General features: G+C 41.9%; 1 protein-coding gene across 1 annotated transcript in view; it reads right to left on the bottom strand.

The window, feature by feature from the left end:
- The window catches only part of wu:fb13g09 (ATP-binding cassette sub-family C member 5), a 100,672-nt gene extending 81,335 nt beyond the window's left edge, over window positions 1-19,337 (bottom strand). The window contains exons 1-3 of the mRNA XM_060915212.1: window positions 18,988-19,337; window positions 14,998-15,161; window positions 13,829-13,984 (exon numbers count right to left, since the gene is read on the bottom strand). Of these exons, the coding sequence (XP_060771195.1) occupies window positions 13,829-13,984; window positions 14,998-15,161; window positions 18,988-19,062 (395 nt within the window). The 5' untranslated portion in view covers window positions 19,063-19,337. The remainder of the gene's footprint in view (window positions 1-13,828; window positions 13,985-14,997; window positions 15,162-18,987) is intronic.
- Between the last annotated feature and the right edge of the window lie 389 nt (window positions 19,338-19,726).

Here is a 19,726-nt window from a genome sequence, read left to right as displayed (position 1 = left end):
TAACAGAGTCAACACTTGAAATGTACCCACGATTATAGAATGGGCACACGCACACACACACAGCTCTGGAATAAATTGAGAGACCACGTCCATTTTTATTTATTTTTTCTTAAATCAGCATCTCTATATATGGCAGCTATTTCATTACAGTGTCTGTGCTGGAATTCCAACACAAACACACCTCATTTTACTTAATGAGGTACTGATTAGGTGATCACCTGAACCAAATTTTATTTAACAAGGAAAGCCGTAAAAATCACTGCTGTGGTCATCACTATCCTCTTGCAGTAGGACCAATTTGGATAATAAATAATAATAAGTTCAATTTATATAGCGCCTTTCTCAAAACCCAAGGTCGCTTTAGAATTATAGGAAACAAAAAACAGAAAAAAGTCCACCAAATAGAGGCCAGGATGTCATTCCAATGGTGTAGCAGCCACAGTCCCACCAAAAGGCGCACGAAAACAAGTCCCACACCACCAGCACAGCCGCTGCGTCGCCGCTGGGCAATATCACTCGGAACATCACGCCAAACACTAAAGCACAGAGCGCTGGACAACCACAATGTTAAAATGAGCAACGAGCTCACTACAACCCATAGTGAGGAGCACAGGCATCACCCACAGCAAACCAAGGCCTGGAGGGAACTGATGCCCAAAACTGGGTCCGGAGCTACACCACTGGTGGACAAAACACTCAAACGAAAACAAACATCAAACTACACAAACACAATAAATAAATAAATAGAGAGAAAATAAAATAAAAAGTTCCGGTGAGAAGCGGCAGCCAGAATGCGTATGACGTACTCTCAACCGGAAACGGAAAATGTTTTGGATGGCAAAAACAGTACAAATGGTACCTTAAATTAAACTGGAATACAAAAATATTTATTCATCATGTCAAAAGAGTTAAAAAGGGAAGTTTTGAGTGAGAAAAAGAAGGGCTCAATTCTGTCTTTACTAACAAAGGGATACAGTGAATGTCAGATTGCTTCAATCCTCAAAATTTCAAAGATGGCAATCCATAAGAACAAGGCCAAGCAACAAACATTGGAGACAAAAAAGGTACAAACTGGCATATCTGACCAAAAAACTTTCCTCCAGAAGGCTTTTTCTTTGTTCATGTGGTTAGCTGCAAATTTTAGCCAAGCTTGTTGGTTTTGGAGCTGCCCATTTTGGAAAAGGGCCTTCTTTCTTGGAAGGCAGACTCTCAGTCCATGGCAGTGTAAAACTTGACAGTGTTCTAGCAGCTTCTAGTTCATGGCAGGCCTGTGCCTTGATGGTTCCTGAGTTACTTCTGACCATTCAAACTACTGTAATTTCCTCTTAGCTGAGGGTGACAGTTTGGATCTTCATCCAGACATTGGCAAAGTGGCTCAACCTCCCAATAACTTTTACTTGTCAAACAAACCCTTTTTATTTTAGCACAGGGAAACTACCAGCTGTCATCAATCATGATTATGAACAGGAAGTTATCAAGCTTTGGCCTTGGCATGTTAAGACAGTTTAGACCTTTCAGCCCCACTGAATTTATAATTTGAGTGGGCACATGTATAATTTTGACTTTATGTTGATTTCAGAAAACTCAAAATAAATTAAAACTTATGCACCAAATTATTTTTAAATGCTAAAAATCATTGCCACAGGGAAAAAAAAATTCAAAGAAATAATTGAAAGCCCAATATTCATGTCCATGATGAGTGTATGTAAACTTCTGACCGCAGCTGTACAACTCCAATTCCAAAAAAGTTGGGACGCTGTGTAAACTGGAAGTAAAAACAGAATGCGATAATTTGCAAATCATGGAAACCGTATATTTTACTGAAAATAGTAGAAAGACAACATATCAAATGTCAAAACTGATACATTTTTATTGTTTTTTTTTTTAAATATATCCTCAGAAACACATTTCAGAAAAAGTTGGCACGGGGCATATTTACCACTGTGTTGCATCACCTCTACTTTTAACAACACTCTGTAAAAGTTTCAGAACTGAGGAGACCAATTGCTGTAGTTTTGAAAGAGAAATGTTGTCCCATTCTTGCCTGATCTACAATTTCAGTTGTTAAAAAGTTCGGGTTTCCTTTGTCGTATTTTGTGCTTCGTAATGCGCCAAATGTTTTAAATGGGAGACAGATCTGGACTGCAGGCAGACCAGTTTAGCACCCAGACTCTTTTACTACGGAGCCATGTCTGCTTTTAATGCAGTGTCACCTGAGGGCCTGAAGATCACAGGCATCCGATGTCAGTTTTCAGCCTTGTCTCTTGCATACAGAGATTTCCCCAGATTCTCTGAATCTGACATATTATTGTAAGGTCCTATAAAATAATACTGTGTACTGTGTATTTTAAATAACTCTATTTACCATAATGCTTTGTGGTTTAAAATATTTTTCACTGTTGTGTTATACTGTACATTCAGACCAATCTGATTTGTTACTTTAATATGTTTTTATTTGAATTTTGATATGAACCAATGGTAAACTGTAAATATTTAATGCCCGCGAATTCACGAGCTCTCTCAACGTTCCATCATCTCGCTGGAGCGAAGCCCGTGGCAGTCCAGCATGCACCAAAGGACAGCGAGGCCGCGTTGTTTGTTGGTTTGATTTTCTCGCTTGTTTTGGCGGAGAGCATTTGTTATTTCGGCCTGCTCGTGGCCCTAACGTGTACCTGGGACTCCAGCATCACTCCAGTGAGTGATCTTGCTGTTTCTTTCATTTTTTTTTCTTCTTCACTGGCGAGAAATCTAGCTGCGAGGTTAGCTAGGCGGGTTTTCACGGGATGTTCTCTAGACAGGCTTGCTAGTCGCTACTAGCCTAGTCCCACCTTTGAGGAAGGACTTTGCTGTCTCGACTGGACACATCTGTCCTCCGGTGCTGGACCCACCGGAGCGCCATTGTCATTCCCGGGGACTCACTGTGTACGGGATCCAGCCAGCTGCCGAAGGATTTGGGGCGAGCTGAATCTCAGCTAACCCACAGCAGTAGCTAGCCCTCTGCTCAGGAGCATCTGCTGCGTGACAGCATCGTCATCTGCAAACTGATTCGCCTGGTCTGACCGGTAGATCGTGAGTAACATGAACCCACACTTACACTGACACACACACACGTTCCTCTCGTCTCGCCTGGAAAGCCGTCGTGGTAGAAGGGCATTGCAGCGGTTGCTGTTCTGCCTGCAGTTCAAAGAGCTGCCACCTGTGCACCAGCGGGCCCCATCTGCGCGCTTGTTTTGTTTTTTTCCTTTCTCTTCTTTTGACACTTTGATAGTTTTCTTGCAAATGTGCTATTTGTATTAGTGTATATACACGCACTGTGTTTGATGGTTCTATCTTACCTCTCTATGATGTAATTGTTTTCGGTGTCTACTGTTTTCATATTGGTAACTGTATTTTGTGCTTCTTAGGGAAGCATTTCTTACGAATAATATTTCCTATTATTATTATTATTATTATTATGATTGCTTGTTAATAAATAGAATCATTATTATTATCTAATTATATCTTGGGTGTATTGGCTGGTCATTTGTGTTTTTTTATATATATGTATATATTGGAATGTGCTGACATTTACACCTTGCAGATAAGCTATCAGCTCATCTCATTCTCATTATTTCTAGCCGCTTTATCCTGTTCTACAGGGTCGCAGGCAAGCTGGAGCCTATCCTAGCTGACTACTAGTATTTTCACATTTTGGAGGCACCGCGCTACTAAATTTGTAATCAGTCATAATTATTCGCATTATCTAGCATTACTGTTATACAAGTTCTATTTCACTTGTATATTTATGGTATCAGGAATCTCAGCCAGCTCACCATTCCACCACTGAGAATTTAGGGATCCTGTTGCACCACTATGTTATGTATTGTGATTTAGTGTAACTCTTAAGTAGCCTGTACTGTGCTGGGTGACTAGCACCCGTTAAAAAGGGGGGTTACATTATGTACCATGCATGATGTGATCCCCAAATTCTTTGCAGTTTTACATTGACGAATGTTATTCTTAAATTGTTGGACTGTTTGCCCACGCAGTCTTTCACAGAGCGGTGAACCCCGCCCCATCTTTACTTCTGAGAGACTCTGCCTGTCTGGGATGCTCTTTTTATACCCAATCATGTTACTGACCTGTTTCCAATTAACCTAATTAGTTTGTTTTAGCATTACACACCTTTTTCAGTCCTTTGTTGTCCCTGTCCCAACTTTTCTGAAACATATTGCTGACATTAAACTCAAAATGAGCATATATTTAAAAAAAAGAGAAAATGTATTAGTTTCAACATTTGATATTTTGTCTTTGTACTATTTTTCAGTGAAATATAGGGTTCCATCTCATCTCATCTCATTATCTCTAGCCGCTTTATCCTGTTCTACAGGGTCGCAGGCAAGCTGGAGCCTATCCCAGCTGACTACGGGCGAAAGGCGGGGTACACCCTGGACAAGTCGCCAGGTCATCACAGGGCTGACACATAGACACAGACAACCATTCACACTCACACTCACACCTACGGTCAATTTAGAGTCACCAGTTAACCTAACCTGCATGTCTTTGGACTGTGGGGGAAACCGGAGCACCCGGAGGAAACCCACGCGGACACGGGGAGAACATGCAAACTCCGCACAGAAAGGCCCTCGCCGCCCACGGGGCTCGAACCCGGACCTTCTTGCTGTGAAGCGACAGCGCTAACCACTACACCACCGTGCCGCCCTATAGGATTTCATGATCTGCAAATTATCGCATTCTGTTTTCATTTACAGTTTTCAGTGTCCCAACCTTTTTGGAATTGGGGTTGTATAAATGCCCTCTGAATGAATGAAAAATCAGTCATAAATCTTGACTCCTATAGTTTTTGAGCATGTTGCCCGATAAGGCATGGGTCCTCTTTCCTAATAATTGGTTAAAAAACACACCATTTTCATTTGAGGTAAACTAGCATTGGAAATAGTGACTAAACAGCAGGGTCTGATCATATGTTTTATTGCACTCAGTTTATCTATACTGCAGAATGGATCAACCACCAGTTATTCAGACATTGATGTTTGGGTTCCAGTTTGGTAATGCTGCAGTCTTTCAAGGACATTCTACCCACATGGTCCTGAACACAAACAAAGATTTTTCCTCTGGTCAATTTGATCCCATCTTTTATTTCAAAGAAGCTTGCATTTCCTTGTATTGCTTTTCAGTTGATGAGACATTTTGATTCGAGACTGTTTATATTAGGCTCTAGTCAAGTTCTTCCATACTTTCATGCAAACACAGTCTCTCTCTCTCTCACACACACACACACACACACACACACACACACACACACACACACACACACACACACACAAGCGTTCTTAACATAGCCTGTCTAAGTTTGGCGCATAGCCAGTAACTAGAGAGTGAGACTTCGAGGCATGACACGGTGAAAAATAACACCTGTCTCCTCCCCGGTGGCGGTTGAGAGTTTCTCAAACCTTGATGTCAAAAGGTTATCTGCCCTTTGATCACAGACCACAGTTCTTGTTAGCGCAGTTCTATGCAGGCTGCCAGCCGACTTGCTGAACTAATAAACTCAGGACAGAATGAAGACAGATTTCATAATGCAGCCAATCCAGACTACAAATTAATCTGTTTATGTGTCCTGACTGAATCAACAATCAGCTCTGAGACTGAAGAAGCAACGGGCAATGACATAACAGCTTAGCGGGATGTGTCAAGGGGAGAACACGCCATCTCTGTCTAATCTCTAAAGCTCGCTATTAATAACACCCACACGCCAGAACTGCCTACACCGTGAGACAGAGCTGTGAGACAATATATATCCATGATCCTCCAGGGATTCCCACATCAACCCTACTTCCATTCCCAGTACCACACACACACAAAACACACTCAAGCCAATGCTTTCAACTTTTATCCAGGTACCGTTCCCCCCCCCCATCTATGTTTGTTCACATTGAAGCTGCACTCTGACAAACATGACAGGAATTCCCAATCACACTTTGCCTCCAACCTTTCTATTTGAACAACTCAAAGTGGACGTCCAAAAATAGATGCAGTATCACTTTACTTGACTCCTGTATCATAACACTGATGTGTCATAAACATGTCATGATGATGTCATTATCTGGACTACTATCACAGATGCTTTGGACAAGAAGGGCCAAAGTCGTCTCCACCTGCTGAGGAGACTGAGGTCCTTCAGAGTGTGCAAGACACTGTTAAGGACATTCTAGGACACTGTGGTAGCATCTGCTATCTTCTTCGCTATGGTCTGTTGGAGATGTGGAAACTCTGAGAGGGACAGGAAAAGGCTTAACAAGCTGGTGAAAAGGGCCAGCTCTGTCCTGGTCTGCCCTCTGGAATCCATTGAGGAGGTGTGTGTGTGTGAGAGGAGGATGTTAGATAAACTAATGTCAATCATGGACAACACCTCTCACCCCCTACATGAGACGGCTGGCGCTCTGAGCAGCTCCTTCAGCAGCAGATTGCTGCACCCACGGTGCAAGAAGGAACGCTACCAAGGGTCCTTCATCCCAACTGCTCCCAGACTCTTCAACGACAGCCTGGTGTAATATAGCACTGTTTTCAATGTTACTATCACCTTTTTGTCACTTTATTCGCATCTAATCGCCATCATCTACTTATGCTGTGCAATAATATTACTATTTGGTACAATATCCTTTTCATGTGCAAGTATCATTCTTATTTACGGTAAGTCTCACTCTTGTGATTGTTGTGTACAATTATGTTCACAGCCTGCGTTTTTGGGTGGGGTTTTTTTGTCATTTTTTGGTTATTTTGCACACACTTTCCATCCTCATTATTAAATGCTGGACTCTGGAAAAATGTCATGTGGTCTGATGAGTCTGATGGGTGCATCGCTTCATGTATCATGTATAGTGGCCACTGTACAAGCCTCTGGAGGCAATGTTATGATCTGGGGTTGCTTCAGTTGGGCAGGCCAAGGCTCAGCAACGTTATGAAACAATAAAATGAAGTCAGCTGATGACCTGAATGTACTGAATAATCAGATTATCACATCAGTGGATTTGTTCTTCTCTGATGGCACGGGCATAAAATCAGGGCTCAGATTGTGAAAGAGTGGTTCAAGAAGCATGAGGAACCATTTTCACACATGAATTGGCCACCACAGAATCCTGACCTTAACCCCACTGAGAATCTTTGGGATGTGCTGGAGAAGATTTTACAGAGTGGTTCGACTCTCCTGTCGTCAAGACAAGAAGATCTGTGTGAAAGATTAATGCAACTCTGGATGGAAATAGATGTTGTGATGTTGCACAACGTTGTCGAGACAATACCATGGTGAATGTGTGTCTGAATCAAAGCTTAAGGTGGTCCAAATCTATAAAATATTAGTGTGCGCAACTTTTTTTGGCCAGGTAGTGTATAACACAGTGAGATATTTCATTTTGAACTGAAAGCAACAGAGTACTATAGCATGTTTTATTTCTCTTATACCATTACACTTCAATCAACTATTGCAGTTTTTATTTATTAATGATCATCATATTTCTATTGGTTTATGAATATATTTAATCAGAGGTGGACAAAGTACCCAACTTCATTACTGAAGTCAAAGTACAGATCCGGCTGGTCAAATGTTACTCCGATACAAGTGAAAGTTCTCCAGTCAAATTTTTACTTAAAGTACTGAAGTACTCGCTTTTAAAAATACTTAAGTATTAAAAGTACATTTTCTGTCAACGCATTGTTATTATTGCCACAATGCTTACAAAACCTAACGCCTCTGAAGCAACCGACTGGATTTACTGACGAACTTGTAGAACTTGTAGGATAAACACCTTTAAACACAGATAAACACAGATTTCTACATTCTGTTTATTTGGCAAGATTACGCTGAAACATATTTCTGAAAGGACTTCAGATAAGTTAACGTTATTCATGTTAGTGTAACTTACGGTACATGCTAACTAACAGTGTCCAAGTTAACTAGCTATGTCTAAACATTAGCCGTGGACAAGCCGATAGCGACTTGGTGAGCAAATCCACAGAAAGTCATGTGACTAACCAGACTGCATAGCTATTGCAACGTTATCGCTAGCTCGAAAAGCACAGACAACTTCATTGCAAGCTTTCTCTTGGAATAAAACATTTACATCCCTCAATATGCTTCCGCAGGTTGGACGGCGAGATTTTGTAGGCCGTGATATGGTTCATTTTAGGCAAACAAAGCAAACATTTAAAACGAAACGAATCTTTAATCCTCAGCCAAAAAAGAGAAAAAAATCTCTGACTAAGGCACTCCAGATTAAAATGTCTTTAATATTTTAGACAAGTCCTACATGGACAAATTAAAAACAAAGCCCACGCGTAGCGGCATGGGTGCCTTCTTCAGGGCAATATCACAAAGGAACAAGGTAGCTTTGTTCAAGATGTAGAAAAGGACAGGTGAAGACAATTGGATAATTAGTCCTGAAACTCTACACATTGCTGAGTCCGCCCCTCACACAGCTCCCAGCACTAAAAAATTTTCCATCAAAAACTGTCAATCAATGGCTTGGGCCCGCCTCTCACACGGCTCCCAAACCAAGACAGCCATCATTCAAAATATTTAAAAAAAATCAAAAATACACATATATTCCAGACACTGCAAGTATACACAACCCACATACATGCACAAAGGGTACAGAGAGAGAGAAAAAAATATAAAAGTCTTTTCTTTCAGATAGAACCATGCAAAGCCAAAAACCATCACAAAAAAGGTGTGTAGTCTATTTCCTCATTCAAGCCTCATTCAATACAAACATTTTTGTAATATTTTGAATGATGGCTGTCTTGGTTTGGGAGCCGTGTGAGAGGCGGGCCCAAGCCATTGATTGACAGTTTTTGATGGAAAATTTTTTAGTGCTGGGAGCTGTGTGAGGGGCGGACTCAGCAATGTGTAGAGTTTCAGGACTAATTATCCAATTGTCTTCACCTGTCCTTTTCTACATCTTGAACAAAGCTACCTTGTTCCTTTGTGATATTGCCCTGAAGAAGGCACCCATGCCGCTACGCGTGGGCTTTGTTTTTAATTTGTCCATGTAGGACTTGTCTAAAATATTAAAGACATTTTAATCTGGAGTGCCTTAGTCAGAGATTTTTTTCTCTTTTTTGGCTGTGGATCTAGAATACCTTGGATTAAAGAGCACCCAAATCTAAAAAAAGACTCTAAACTATTGGAAAAAGAGCACGCCATAATCTAAAAAAACTAAAAGAATCTTTAATCCTTTCAGGAAACTGAAACATGGGTTCTAGGTATGGTTATGAGTGCGTGTATTCTACAGAAGAACCGCCTCCTTCTGTTCTGCCATCAACTGATCATGTTCAAATAACGCTGCTGAGAAATCATTGAACTTGATTTTATACAGTCTATGGACGTGACGTGACCCTAGTGATTACTGATTGTTTTTTTCGCAGGTGACACTGAGACAGCCAATCACGTTTTAGAAAAGAAAAGAAAAAACATCCACATTGAAAGCTGCTTCGTGGTAACGAGTAACGAGGACCTTGATAGAAATGTAGTGGAGTGAAAAGTACGATATTTGTCTTTCAAATGTAGTGACGTTAAAGTCAGAAGTTTCCAAAAAAAAATGCTCAAGTAAAGTACAGATACTCGAAAAGTGTACTCAAGTACAGTACTCAAGTAAATGTACTTCGTTACTGTCCACCTCTGCATTTAATGTTGTGTGTCATTCACTAACAAGTGGCCACACAGCTGTTTAGTCCCGATCCTGTGAGTCAGCGTAACGTTGTGCGTGTGGAAATGTTCGTAATCTTCACGATTAAACACAGCTGTGAGTTCTAAAGCCAGTTTTTAATGATCAAGTGTTTAAGTGATCACAATCAGTCAGGATTTTTTTCTAACCACATTTTTTCCATGAAGTTGATGGTTCGCCCCGAGATCCTTCCAGGTTTTAATAATGCTGGAATCCACTCTGAACTCATGGCGAGAGTGAGTTAAGGGAAGCCATGGCCTAATAGTTGGAGAAGCAGCTTTGGGACCAAAAGGTTGCTGATTCGATTCCCTGGACCAGCAGGAATGGCTGAAGTGCCCTTGAGCAAGGCAGTTAACCCCTAACTGCTCCCCGGCTGTGGGTATGTCAGGGTCTTGTACATCACTCTGGATAAGAGCATCTACTAAATGTAATATAACGCCACACCACAGCCGACAAACATGGCTTCCGTGGACTACAACACCCATCCGTCTCACTCAGTCATCAGACTACTGATTACACACACTTGTTTCCAATCATGCACACACCCTATATAAGCAGACTCTATCCAGAGAGCCTTTGCAGAGTAATGCTCAGTGTGCTCTTATCTGAACTTCTATTTTCTGATTGCTATTCCGTGTTTTTTTTTTTTTTTTAATCTTGCCTTGCTTCCTTGTATTTGTGTTTCATGTTTTGTCTTGTTCGTGTTCTTGGCTGATTGTGTGATCCCTGCCTGTTCATTGTTTACAATTCTGCCTCACGTTTTGGATTTGTCTGCAAGTTCATAAAACCTCTAGCTGCATTCGCAGCCTTTTGTGACATTGTGGCACATCTGGAAGACAAGTTAGTTAGTTCCTCTTATCACTTACGTTATAACACGTCTTCACATTAACAAGACAGAAAAAATAGACCTGGTCATGTTACAAAGAAACCTGAAAGCACAATGTTCTCTGTGTCACGTCTGCACCTGCTTGCACTCTCAACTCCACTTCCCAGCATTCACAGCGGCCTTCAAGCGGCCACATGACTGCCATGGACTACAACACCCATCCTGCACTTCACCGCTCACAGTCCCCTGATTAGTGACTGCACACATGGACTCAATCACCACGGCACACTATTTAAGCGCACTCACACACTGCACCTACCGGTAGTCTTTGTGAAGTAAACGCTCAGTGTGTCTTAATTAATTAATCAGTCGACATCTTAACAATAGGATTTGAGAATGAGTCGTACATGAGCTGATAGCTGACGACTTGCGGTGCTCCGAGTTGTCTATAAGCCATGTACAGCGAGATTGAGTGGAATAATTGTTTTATTCTATCCACATTCATTGGATTTTGAGAAACAGAGCATTTTTGTTTTTTGCAAATTCGATACATAAAAACTTTACACAAAACGTCCAACAAAATCATTTCCACTTCGGTGGACTTCTTATAAACCTATTGATGGCTGCACGAATTGACTTTAGTGGTTTATTTTTGTAGAAAGTGCGTCTTGCTGTCGTGCCAAGGTATAGGACAGCTTTAGACATTTATTTAATTCTTCCTTGGACATTTCAGTTATGTAATTTTCAGACTTCTTTGAGCTTTTGAACCAGTCTAAAGAAAATTCATCAAGTTTTAATGCTTAAAGATGAAGAATGTGAACAAGCCGGCGAAATGACAGGAGCAATTTGTGAAAAATGCAATAATATTTCTTGAAAAATAATAAAAAATATACTTTCTGATCATCAAATACTTCCATCCATCCATTATCTGTAGCTGCTTATCCTGTGCAGGGTTGCGAGCAAGCTGGAGCCTATCCTAGTTGACTATGGGCGAGAGGTGAGGTACACCCTGGACAAGTCGCCATATCATCACAGGGCTGACACACAGAGACAAACAACCATTCACACTCACATTCACACCTACGGTCAATTTAGAGTCATCAGTTAACCTAACCTGCATGTCTTTGGACTGTGGGGGAAACCGGAGAACCCAGAGGAAACCCACGCAGACACGGGGAGAACATGCAAACTCCACACTGAAAGGCCCTCGCCGGCCACGGGGCTCGAACCCAGAACCTTCTTGCCATGAGATGAAACTGGGATGTATGGATGCTGTCAATCCCTCACTCGCTTGCTCACTCGAGTTTGTTGACGGTGTAGTGGCTGCTGCTTTATGTCCCGGGGCTCCCTCATGCCTGTGTTGCCTTCTGGCTCTCTCCTTTTAGTTATGTTGTCATAGTTAGTTTTGCCGGAGTCCCTGCTTGTACTCAGTGAAAAATGTATACTCTTTCTACTTATTCAGGTGACATTGGGCATACCGTACAACCTGTGTTTTCTCTCTCTTTCTCTCCCCCTGCCCCCCCATCTGTCTCTCTGAGTTACATGTCAATCCTGAAATCAAGATCCTGACCTCTTCTGCTCCTGCTCCTCGGACCTTCCTGATCCATCCTGATGCCCTGTGTCTGGTCAGAGTCTCATCACATCGCTCCTGTAGAGGATGGCCCCATGTGGACAGTTGAAAGTTACACTTGGAAGACGCTCTGGACGCTTATGGCCCTTTTCCACTACCCTTTTTCAGCTCACTTCAGCTCGCTTCAGCTCACTTCAGCCCGACACGGCTCGCGTTTCAACTACCAAAAACCAGCACGACTCGGCTCGCTTCAGCCCTGCTTAGCCCCTAAAACTCGTACCGTTTTGGAGTGGGGCTGAAGCGAGCCAAAGCGAGCCGAGTGGGGCTAGGGGCGTGAGCAGACACTCCCCTGTGCACTGATTGGTGAGGAGGAGTGTCCTCACATGCCCACACACGCCCCGCGAGCACGCTGGGATCTGTAAACACCGTAAACCCGGAAGAAGAAGAATTACGAATTACGAGAATTTCTGAAGCCTTATGCGACTCGCCTCATCTATACGCTCTTGCCAGTATCTGTCCGCGTTGTCGGTGACAACAAGCCACAGCACCAAGACCAGCATCACTAACGACTCCATGTCCTCCATGTTTATTGTTTACTATCCGGGTCGTGAGACTACCGCTTAAAAGCTCACTGATGTCACTGTTTGCGCCGCTTAACGACATCACCTGACGTCCACCCACTTTCGCTAACTCCACCCACTTCCAGCCAGCACGGTTCAGCGCGGTTGTAGTCGAAATGCAACTCCAACAGCCCCGCTCAGCTCGACTCAGCTCGACTCAGCACGGCACGGCTCAGCCCAACTCAGCCGCGTTTGTAGTGGAAAAGCGGCTTTACAGTAATGCTTTTATGGCTGACGACTACAGTTGACTTGCTAACTTTAGGACTGCAGTTGTCCTGAACAGTTTTGCACTCAGGTTTCCATCAATGAAGAGTTTATAACATCAACGAAACTGACTTCATGTTAAAACTGTTAAAATGTTATAATCACATTCTCTGTTATCACCCAAATGAGGATGGGTTCCCTTTTGAGTCTGGTTCCTCTCGAGGTTTCTTCCTCATGTTCTATGAGGGAGTTTTTCCTTGCCACCGTCGCCACGGGCGTGCTCATTGGGGATAGATTAGGGATAAAATTAGCTTATGTTTAAAGTCATTCAAATTCTGTAAAGCTGCTTTGCAACAATGTCTATTGTTAATAGCGCTATAGAAATAAACTTGACTTGACGTGAGGCGACAGTGCTAACCACTACACCACCCTGCCGCCCCATCAAATACATTTATTCCATATTTTGTTGCTTTTTTTGTATTTTTTGGGGTTTTGTTTTCGAGTAGAGTTTTTATTTCATCCTCGGTTGGTTCAGCAACAAGCACCACCATTTTTTTTTCTCTACTTGCTGTATATGAGCTGATAGCCTAGTAGTAGAGGAGCCAATCAGAGCGCACGATTGCTCATATCCAGTGAATGTGGATAGAATAAAGCACATTATAATGCATGGTGAATACTGGATTCATAGGAAGTGTGACTTCTGAACCTTGTGCTAAGTATACTGTAGTTAACCTATACTGTAAGACAGATGACAGACAGGACACATGGCAGTTACTATAACACTTATTGTTATAGTACATGTTACTGATGTGCTTATGACACAGACATATTGTCCTTATGAAAATGTTACACTTTTTATAGCCTCTGATGGCTAACGGTTGCTCACCTGTGACAGCTGATTTCGCAGGCATCGTGGCAGGACAGACCCCACACGTCCTGTATCGTCAGGGAAGAAACTTTGTAGGCTTTCCATGCCAGCGGAGAGAGCCAGTGCAGGACCATGAAGGAGAAATGGCCTGCATTATCCACAGGGTGCTGATGCCTGTGACACAATAACAGCACACGGTCAGACACATGCTGCTGAGAAAAGCGAGCACAAGTAAATAAGTCAGTAAGAGTGTTTGAGCCTATTTTGTGTGTTCATGTTGGAACAGCACTTTTCACTTTTCAGCTTTGTCATGGGGAAGCCATGGACTAATGGTTAGAGAAGCAGCTTTGGGACCAAAAGGTTGCCAGTTTGATTCCCTGAACCAGTAGGAATAGCTGAAGTGCCCTTGAGCAAGGCATCTAACCCCCCAACCATTCCCCAGGCTGCTCTGGAGATGTTGTACATTGCTCTGGATAAGACCGTCTGCTAAATGCCATGAATGTAATGTAATTTAATATCCTTCACATCCTTTCTTTAATACCCTGCCCAACCTTTCTTTATGGGGGAAGCCATGGCCTAATGGTTAGAGAAGCAGCTTTTGGACCAAAAGGTTGATGGTTTGATTCCCTGAACCAGTAGGAATAGCTGAAGTGCCCTTGAGCAAGGCATCTAACCCCCCAACCATTCCCCAGGCTGTTCTGGAGATGTTGTACATCGCTCTGGGTAAGAGCGTCTGCTACTGTAAATGCCATGAATGTAATGTAATTTAATATTCTTCCCACCCTTTCTTTAATACCCCGCCCACCCTTGCTTTATGGGGGATGCCATGGTTTAATGGTTAGAGAAGCAGCTTTGGGACCAAAAAGTTGCCGGTTTGAGTCCCTGAACCAGTAGGAATGGCTGAAGTGCCCTTTAGCAAGGCACCTAACCCCCAACCGTTCCCCAGGCTGCTCTGGGTATGTTGTCCATCATTCCGCTAAATGCCAGTAATGTAATTTCACAAGTGTTGCAGTGCAGTGAAAAAGTTCCTAGGTCCTTTTATCAGTGTGTGCGTGTTCAAACATGGAGAATAAAATCCTTATCAAGGCCTCATTTAACCACTTATAAACCACTTCTAGTTTTCTAGCTACAGGAAACCAAAATATGTCTTAACATGCACTGATAACTGTAGCGGTGTGTCATCTTACTTGTGTGAGATCTGGAAAGGCTTCAGTAACTGCAAACCGTGATGTCCTTTTGTCTTGTGGTCCTGATTATTCTCCTCCAGGTTGGGCTGGGTCTTGGAGCAGTTCAGGGGCAAACGCTCGACCCGGTCAGCATCCTGCGAGGTATTTGGGTGCATTTCTGCTTTCTAACAAACACACAGAGACACTTAACCCTTAGAATGTGACTTCTGCAACCTGTGTCATGGATTAGTGCAAAGCTCCATGCTGCTGAGAGAAAGAGAGAGAGAGGAACCGTTTGTCTGCATGTCCTTACTAACTACAGACGTCTGACAGCACCTTGCATGATGGAGGGGGTATATATTTAAAGTGCCTATCTATTTAAAGACAGCAGTTGTCGTCCTCGAGGACTCATGGACAGTGAGCCCAACACACGAGCCTGTCACTGATCTGTGATGATGTCAATCCAGCTAAAAGTAGTCAAGTCAAGTCAAGTTTATTTGTATAGCGCTTTTAACAACATTGTCGCAAAGCAGCTTTACAGAATTTGAATGACTTTAAACATGAGCTAATTTTATCCCGAATCTATCCCCAGTGAGCAAACCTGTGGCGAAGGTGGCAAGGAAAAACTCCCTCAGACGACATGAGGAAGAAACCTCGAGAGGAACCAGACTCAAAAGGGAACCCATCCTCATTTGGGCAACAACAGACAACATGATTATAACATTTTAACAGTTTTAACATGAAGTCAGTTTCGTTGATGTTATAACTCTTCATTGATGGAAACTTGAGTGCAAAACTGTTCATGACAACTGCAGTCCTAAAGTTAGCAAGTCAACTGTAGTCGTCAGCCATAAAAGCATTACTGTAAGAGTCCAGAGCGTCTTCCAAGTGCGACTTTCAACTGTCCATACGGGGCCGTCCTCCACAGGAGCGATGTGATGAGACTCTGATCAAACGTAGGGCATCAGGATGGATCAGGAAGGTCCGAGGAGCAGAAGAGGTCAGGATCTCGATCTCAGGATTTCCAGGAAAGTACACAGATACAGATCATCGTGGAAAATAAAAACAAGGACTCGGAGGAGGAGTTCAGACCTGATAACAATGTGCTCATAGTGGGTCATTTTTAATACATGATTGAGGTTTTAGAGGTGTAGGCGACAAAGGATTGGATTGTAAATGAAAAGATATTTCACACTGTCAGTCACTTATTTTGGCTTGGAGGTGGAAATTTTATTTGGCTGAAGCTCATTCAGTTTTCAAGCAGTGACTATTGTGAACGATTCATTAACTAAGAGAAAAAGGTGTGTTTTTAAACCTGTCGGGCAGAACACGGCTTTAGTTGAGTCGAGTTTCAGTGTTGAACAATAGTCTGTATTTCAGCAGTTTTAATATATTCTGTATCAAGCGATACATTTCCTCTGACTGTAAGAAACATTAGCTATGACCAAAATGTCATTAGTCCAAACATTTCATACAAAATCGGTTCACCTACATTCGCTTGTCAGAAATGAACTGAAAGAGCATGGTGTAGCTCTGAATACGGAAGGAAACTGATGTGAACACACCTGTTCGTGCAAACGAATTGTACTGTATGTCACGTCCTTCCTTCTCTTCTTTATCTGTGTATGTGGACTGGAAATAAGATCAAGATCCAGGATAAGAAGTATTGGGTAAAGTGGACAGTGCAGTTCTCTCTTTTTTTGACGAAACAAAAGCAGATTACACCTAAATGTTAAAAAAGACAAGGCTCCAGCTCGATAACAGAGTCATGGCTCTCATAGTGTAGTCCAGGGGTCTTTCTTTCTTTCTTTCTTAATGATGGGATGACGGTTTATCCCAGAATAATATCAGCTACTGTAGATATTTATCAAATTGTTATGGTTAATAATTAATGAATAAGATTAATTATTAGAATTCACACAGATGTGATTCTTACAGGAAGTTTTATTTACAAATCTTGCCATACAAATTAATTATAACAGGTGCCTTTTTTAAGACTCAAAAAGTTTCCCAAATTTCACTGAGAGCCAATCATGTTTTCCTCATTCAATAAAACATCTCATGATCAAAAATTATTATTGTTATTATTATTCTTAGTGTATTAATCATTCGTACGAGCAACAAATAAAAAATAACAGAGAGCTGAAAGAGGTCATGTTGGAAGGGAAATAACTGACATCTCAGACTGTGCCAATCTTGAGATTTTCACCCTCTTGATTTTCCAAAGCAATTAAAAAAAAGTTTTAGCCCCCATCTCAAATCTCATTGGGAACCAATCATGTTTTCCTCATTCAATAAAACAAACATCTCATGATCAAATAATAATAATAATAATAATAATAATAATAATAATAATAATAATAATAATGTATTAATAATTCATACCAGCAACAAATAAATAAAAGAGAGCTGAAAGAGGTCATAATGGAAGGGAAATAACTGACATACTGCTCCAACCTCAAGATTTTCACCTTCTTGATATGCAAATTAGGGCGGCACGGTGGTGTAGTGGTTAGCGCTGTCGCCTCACAGCAAGAAGGTCCGGGTTCGAGCCCCGTGGCCAGCGAGGGCCTTTCTGTGTGGAGTTTGCATGTTCTCCCCGTGTCCGCGTGGGTTTCCTCCGGGTGCTCCGGTTTCCCCCACAGTCCAAAGACATGCAGGTTAGGTTAACTGGTGACTCTAAATTGACCGTAGGTGTGAATGTGAGTGTGAATGGTTGTCTGTGTCTATGTGTCAGCCCTGTGATGACCTGGCGACTTGCCCAGGGTGTACCCCGCCTTTCGCCCGTAGTCAGCTGGGATAGGCTCCAGCTTGCCTGCGACCCTGTAGAACAGGATAAAGCAGCTAAAGATAATGAGATGAGATGAGACGTTTCCTGAGCTACAAAAAGTTTTGGCCTCCCCATCCCAAATTTCATTGAAAACCAATCATATTTTTCTCATTCAATAAAACATCCCATGATCAAATAATAATCTCATCTCATCTCATCTCATCATCTCTAGCCGCTTTATCCTGTTCTACAGGGTCGCAGGCAAGCTGGAGCCTATCCCAGCTGACTACGGGCGAAAGGCGGGGTACACCCTGGACAAGTCGCCAGGTCATCACAGGGCTGACACATAGACACAGACAACCATTCACACTCACATTCACACCTACGGTCAATTTAGAGTCACCAGTTAACCTAACCTGCATGTCTTTGGACTGTGGGGGAAACCGGAGCACCTGGAGGAAACCCACGCGGACACGGGGAGAACATGCAAACTCCACACAGAAAGGCCCTCGCCGGCCACGGGGCTCGAACCCGAACCTTCTTGCTGTGAGGCGACAGCACTAACCACTACACCACCGTGCCGCCCATCAAATTATAATAATAAATAAAATAATAATAATGTATTAATCATTCATATAAGCAACAAATAATAAAAAATAATAACAGAGAGCTGAAAGAGGTCATGTAGGAACTGACACCTCAGATTGCTCCAACCTTGAGATTTTCACCCTCTTGACTTTCCAAAGCAATTAAAAAAAGTTCCTTGAGCTACAAAAAGTTTGAACCCCCATCCCAAATTTCAGTGGGAACCAATCATGTTTTCCCCATTCAATAAAACATCCCATGTAATAATAATAATAATAATAATAATAATATATTAATAATTCATACCAGCAACAAATAAATAAGAGAGCTGAAAGAGGTCATGATGGAAGGGAAGTAATTTACATCTCATACTGCTCCAACCTCGAGATTTTCACCCTCTTGATATACGTGCAGTTTTTAAAACTCAAAAAAGTTGACTGAGCTACGAAAGTTTTAGCCCCCATCCCAAACTTCATTGACAACCAATCAAGTTTTTCTCATACAATAAAACATCCCATGATATAATAATAATAATAATAATAATAATAATAATAATAATAATAATAATAATAATAAAGGTGCATTAATTATTCATACCAACAACAAATAAATCACAGAGAGCTGAAAGAGGTCATGTAGGAAGGGAAATAACTTACATCCCAGACTGCTCCAACCTCGAGATTTTCACCTTCTTGACTTTCCAAAGCAATTAAAAAAAATATAAAAATCATAAAAATGATACCAGCCCTGAGCTCTGACTTTTCTTCTCACTCCTCACTCTTTCAGCTTTATTGTTAATATTATTGTGAGTATTATTATGATGGTGGTGAGAAGTTGTGCTGCAGATTTCAGCTCCTTCACTCCACATGTCAAATCTTCTTATAGACAACAACAACAACACACCTATAGAGTACACTTCCGGTACGACAGTGAGCCTTCTGTACTTCTGAATACGTAAATGAGTTAATTGATTAATTAAAAATAAAACGCAAAGGAGAGCAGACAGACTCCCCAGCAGCAGCAGCAGTAAAGTCACTCCGAGTCACTCTTTTAGTACTGGGACGTTTCACAACGTGCCCGGCGGAATTCCCTACGTCTGAGTGACGTCATTCTGATTCCACCAATCAAGCATTGTTTTAGTCGTAGCCTTGGTAACGAGAGAACACCTCGAGGAGAGACAGGCAGCCTGGAGGGAATGTTAGTGAAAGGAAAAGAAGAGAAAAAGTTGAAGGGAGACTGGTACAGTGTTTGACATCAAACTCTCTCTCTCTGTCTCAGTGGTGCTTGAAAGTTTGTGAACCCTTTAGAATTTTCTATATTTCTGCATAAATATGACCTAAAACATCATCAGATTTTCACACAAGTCCTAAAAGTAGATAAAGAGAACCCAGTTAA

The sequence above is a fragment of the Neoarius graeffei genome, chromosome 2 (assembly GCF_027579695.1).
Source record: "Neoarius graeffei isolate fNeoGra1 chromosome 2, fNeoGra1.pri, whole genome shotgun sequence".
NCBI classification, from domain to species: domain Eukaryota; kingdom Metazoa; phylum Chordata; class Actinopteri; order Siluriformes; family Ariidae; genus Neoarius; species Neoarius graeffei.
Note: the sequence above shows the minus strand (reverse complement) of the source record. Positions and strands in the feature narration are given on the sequence as shown.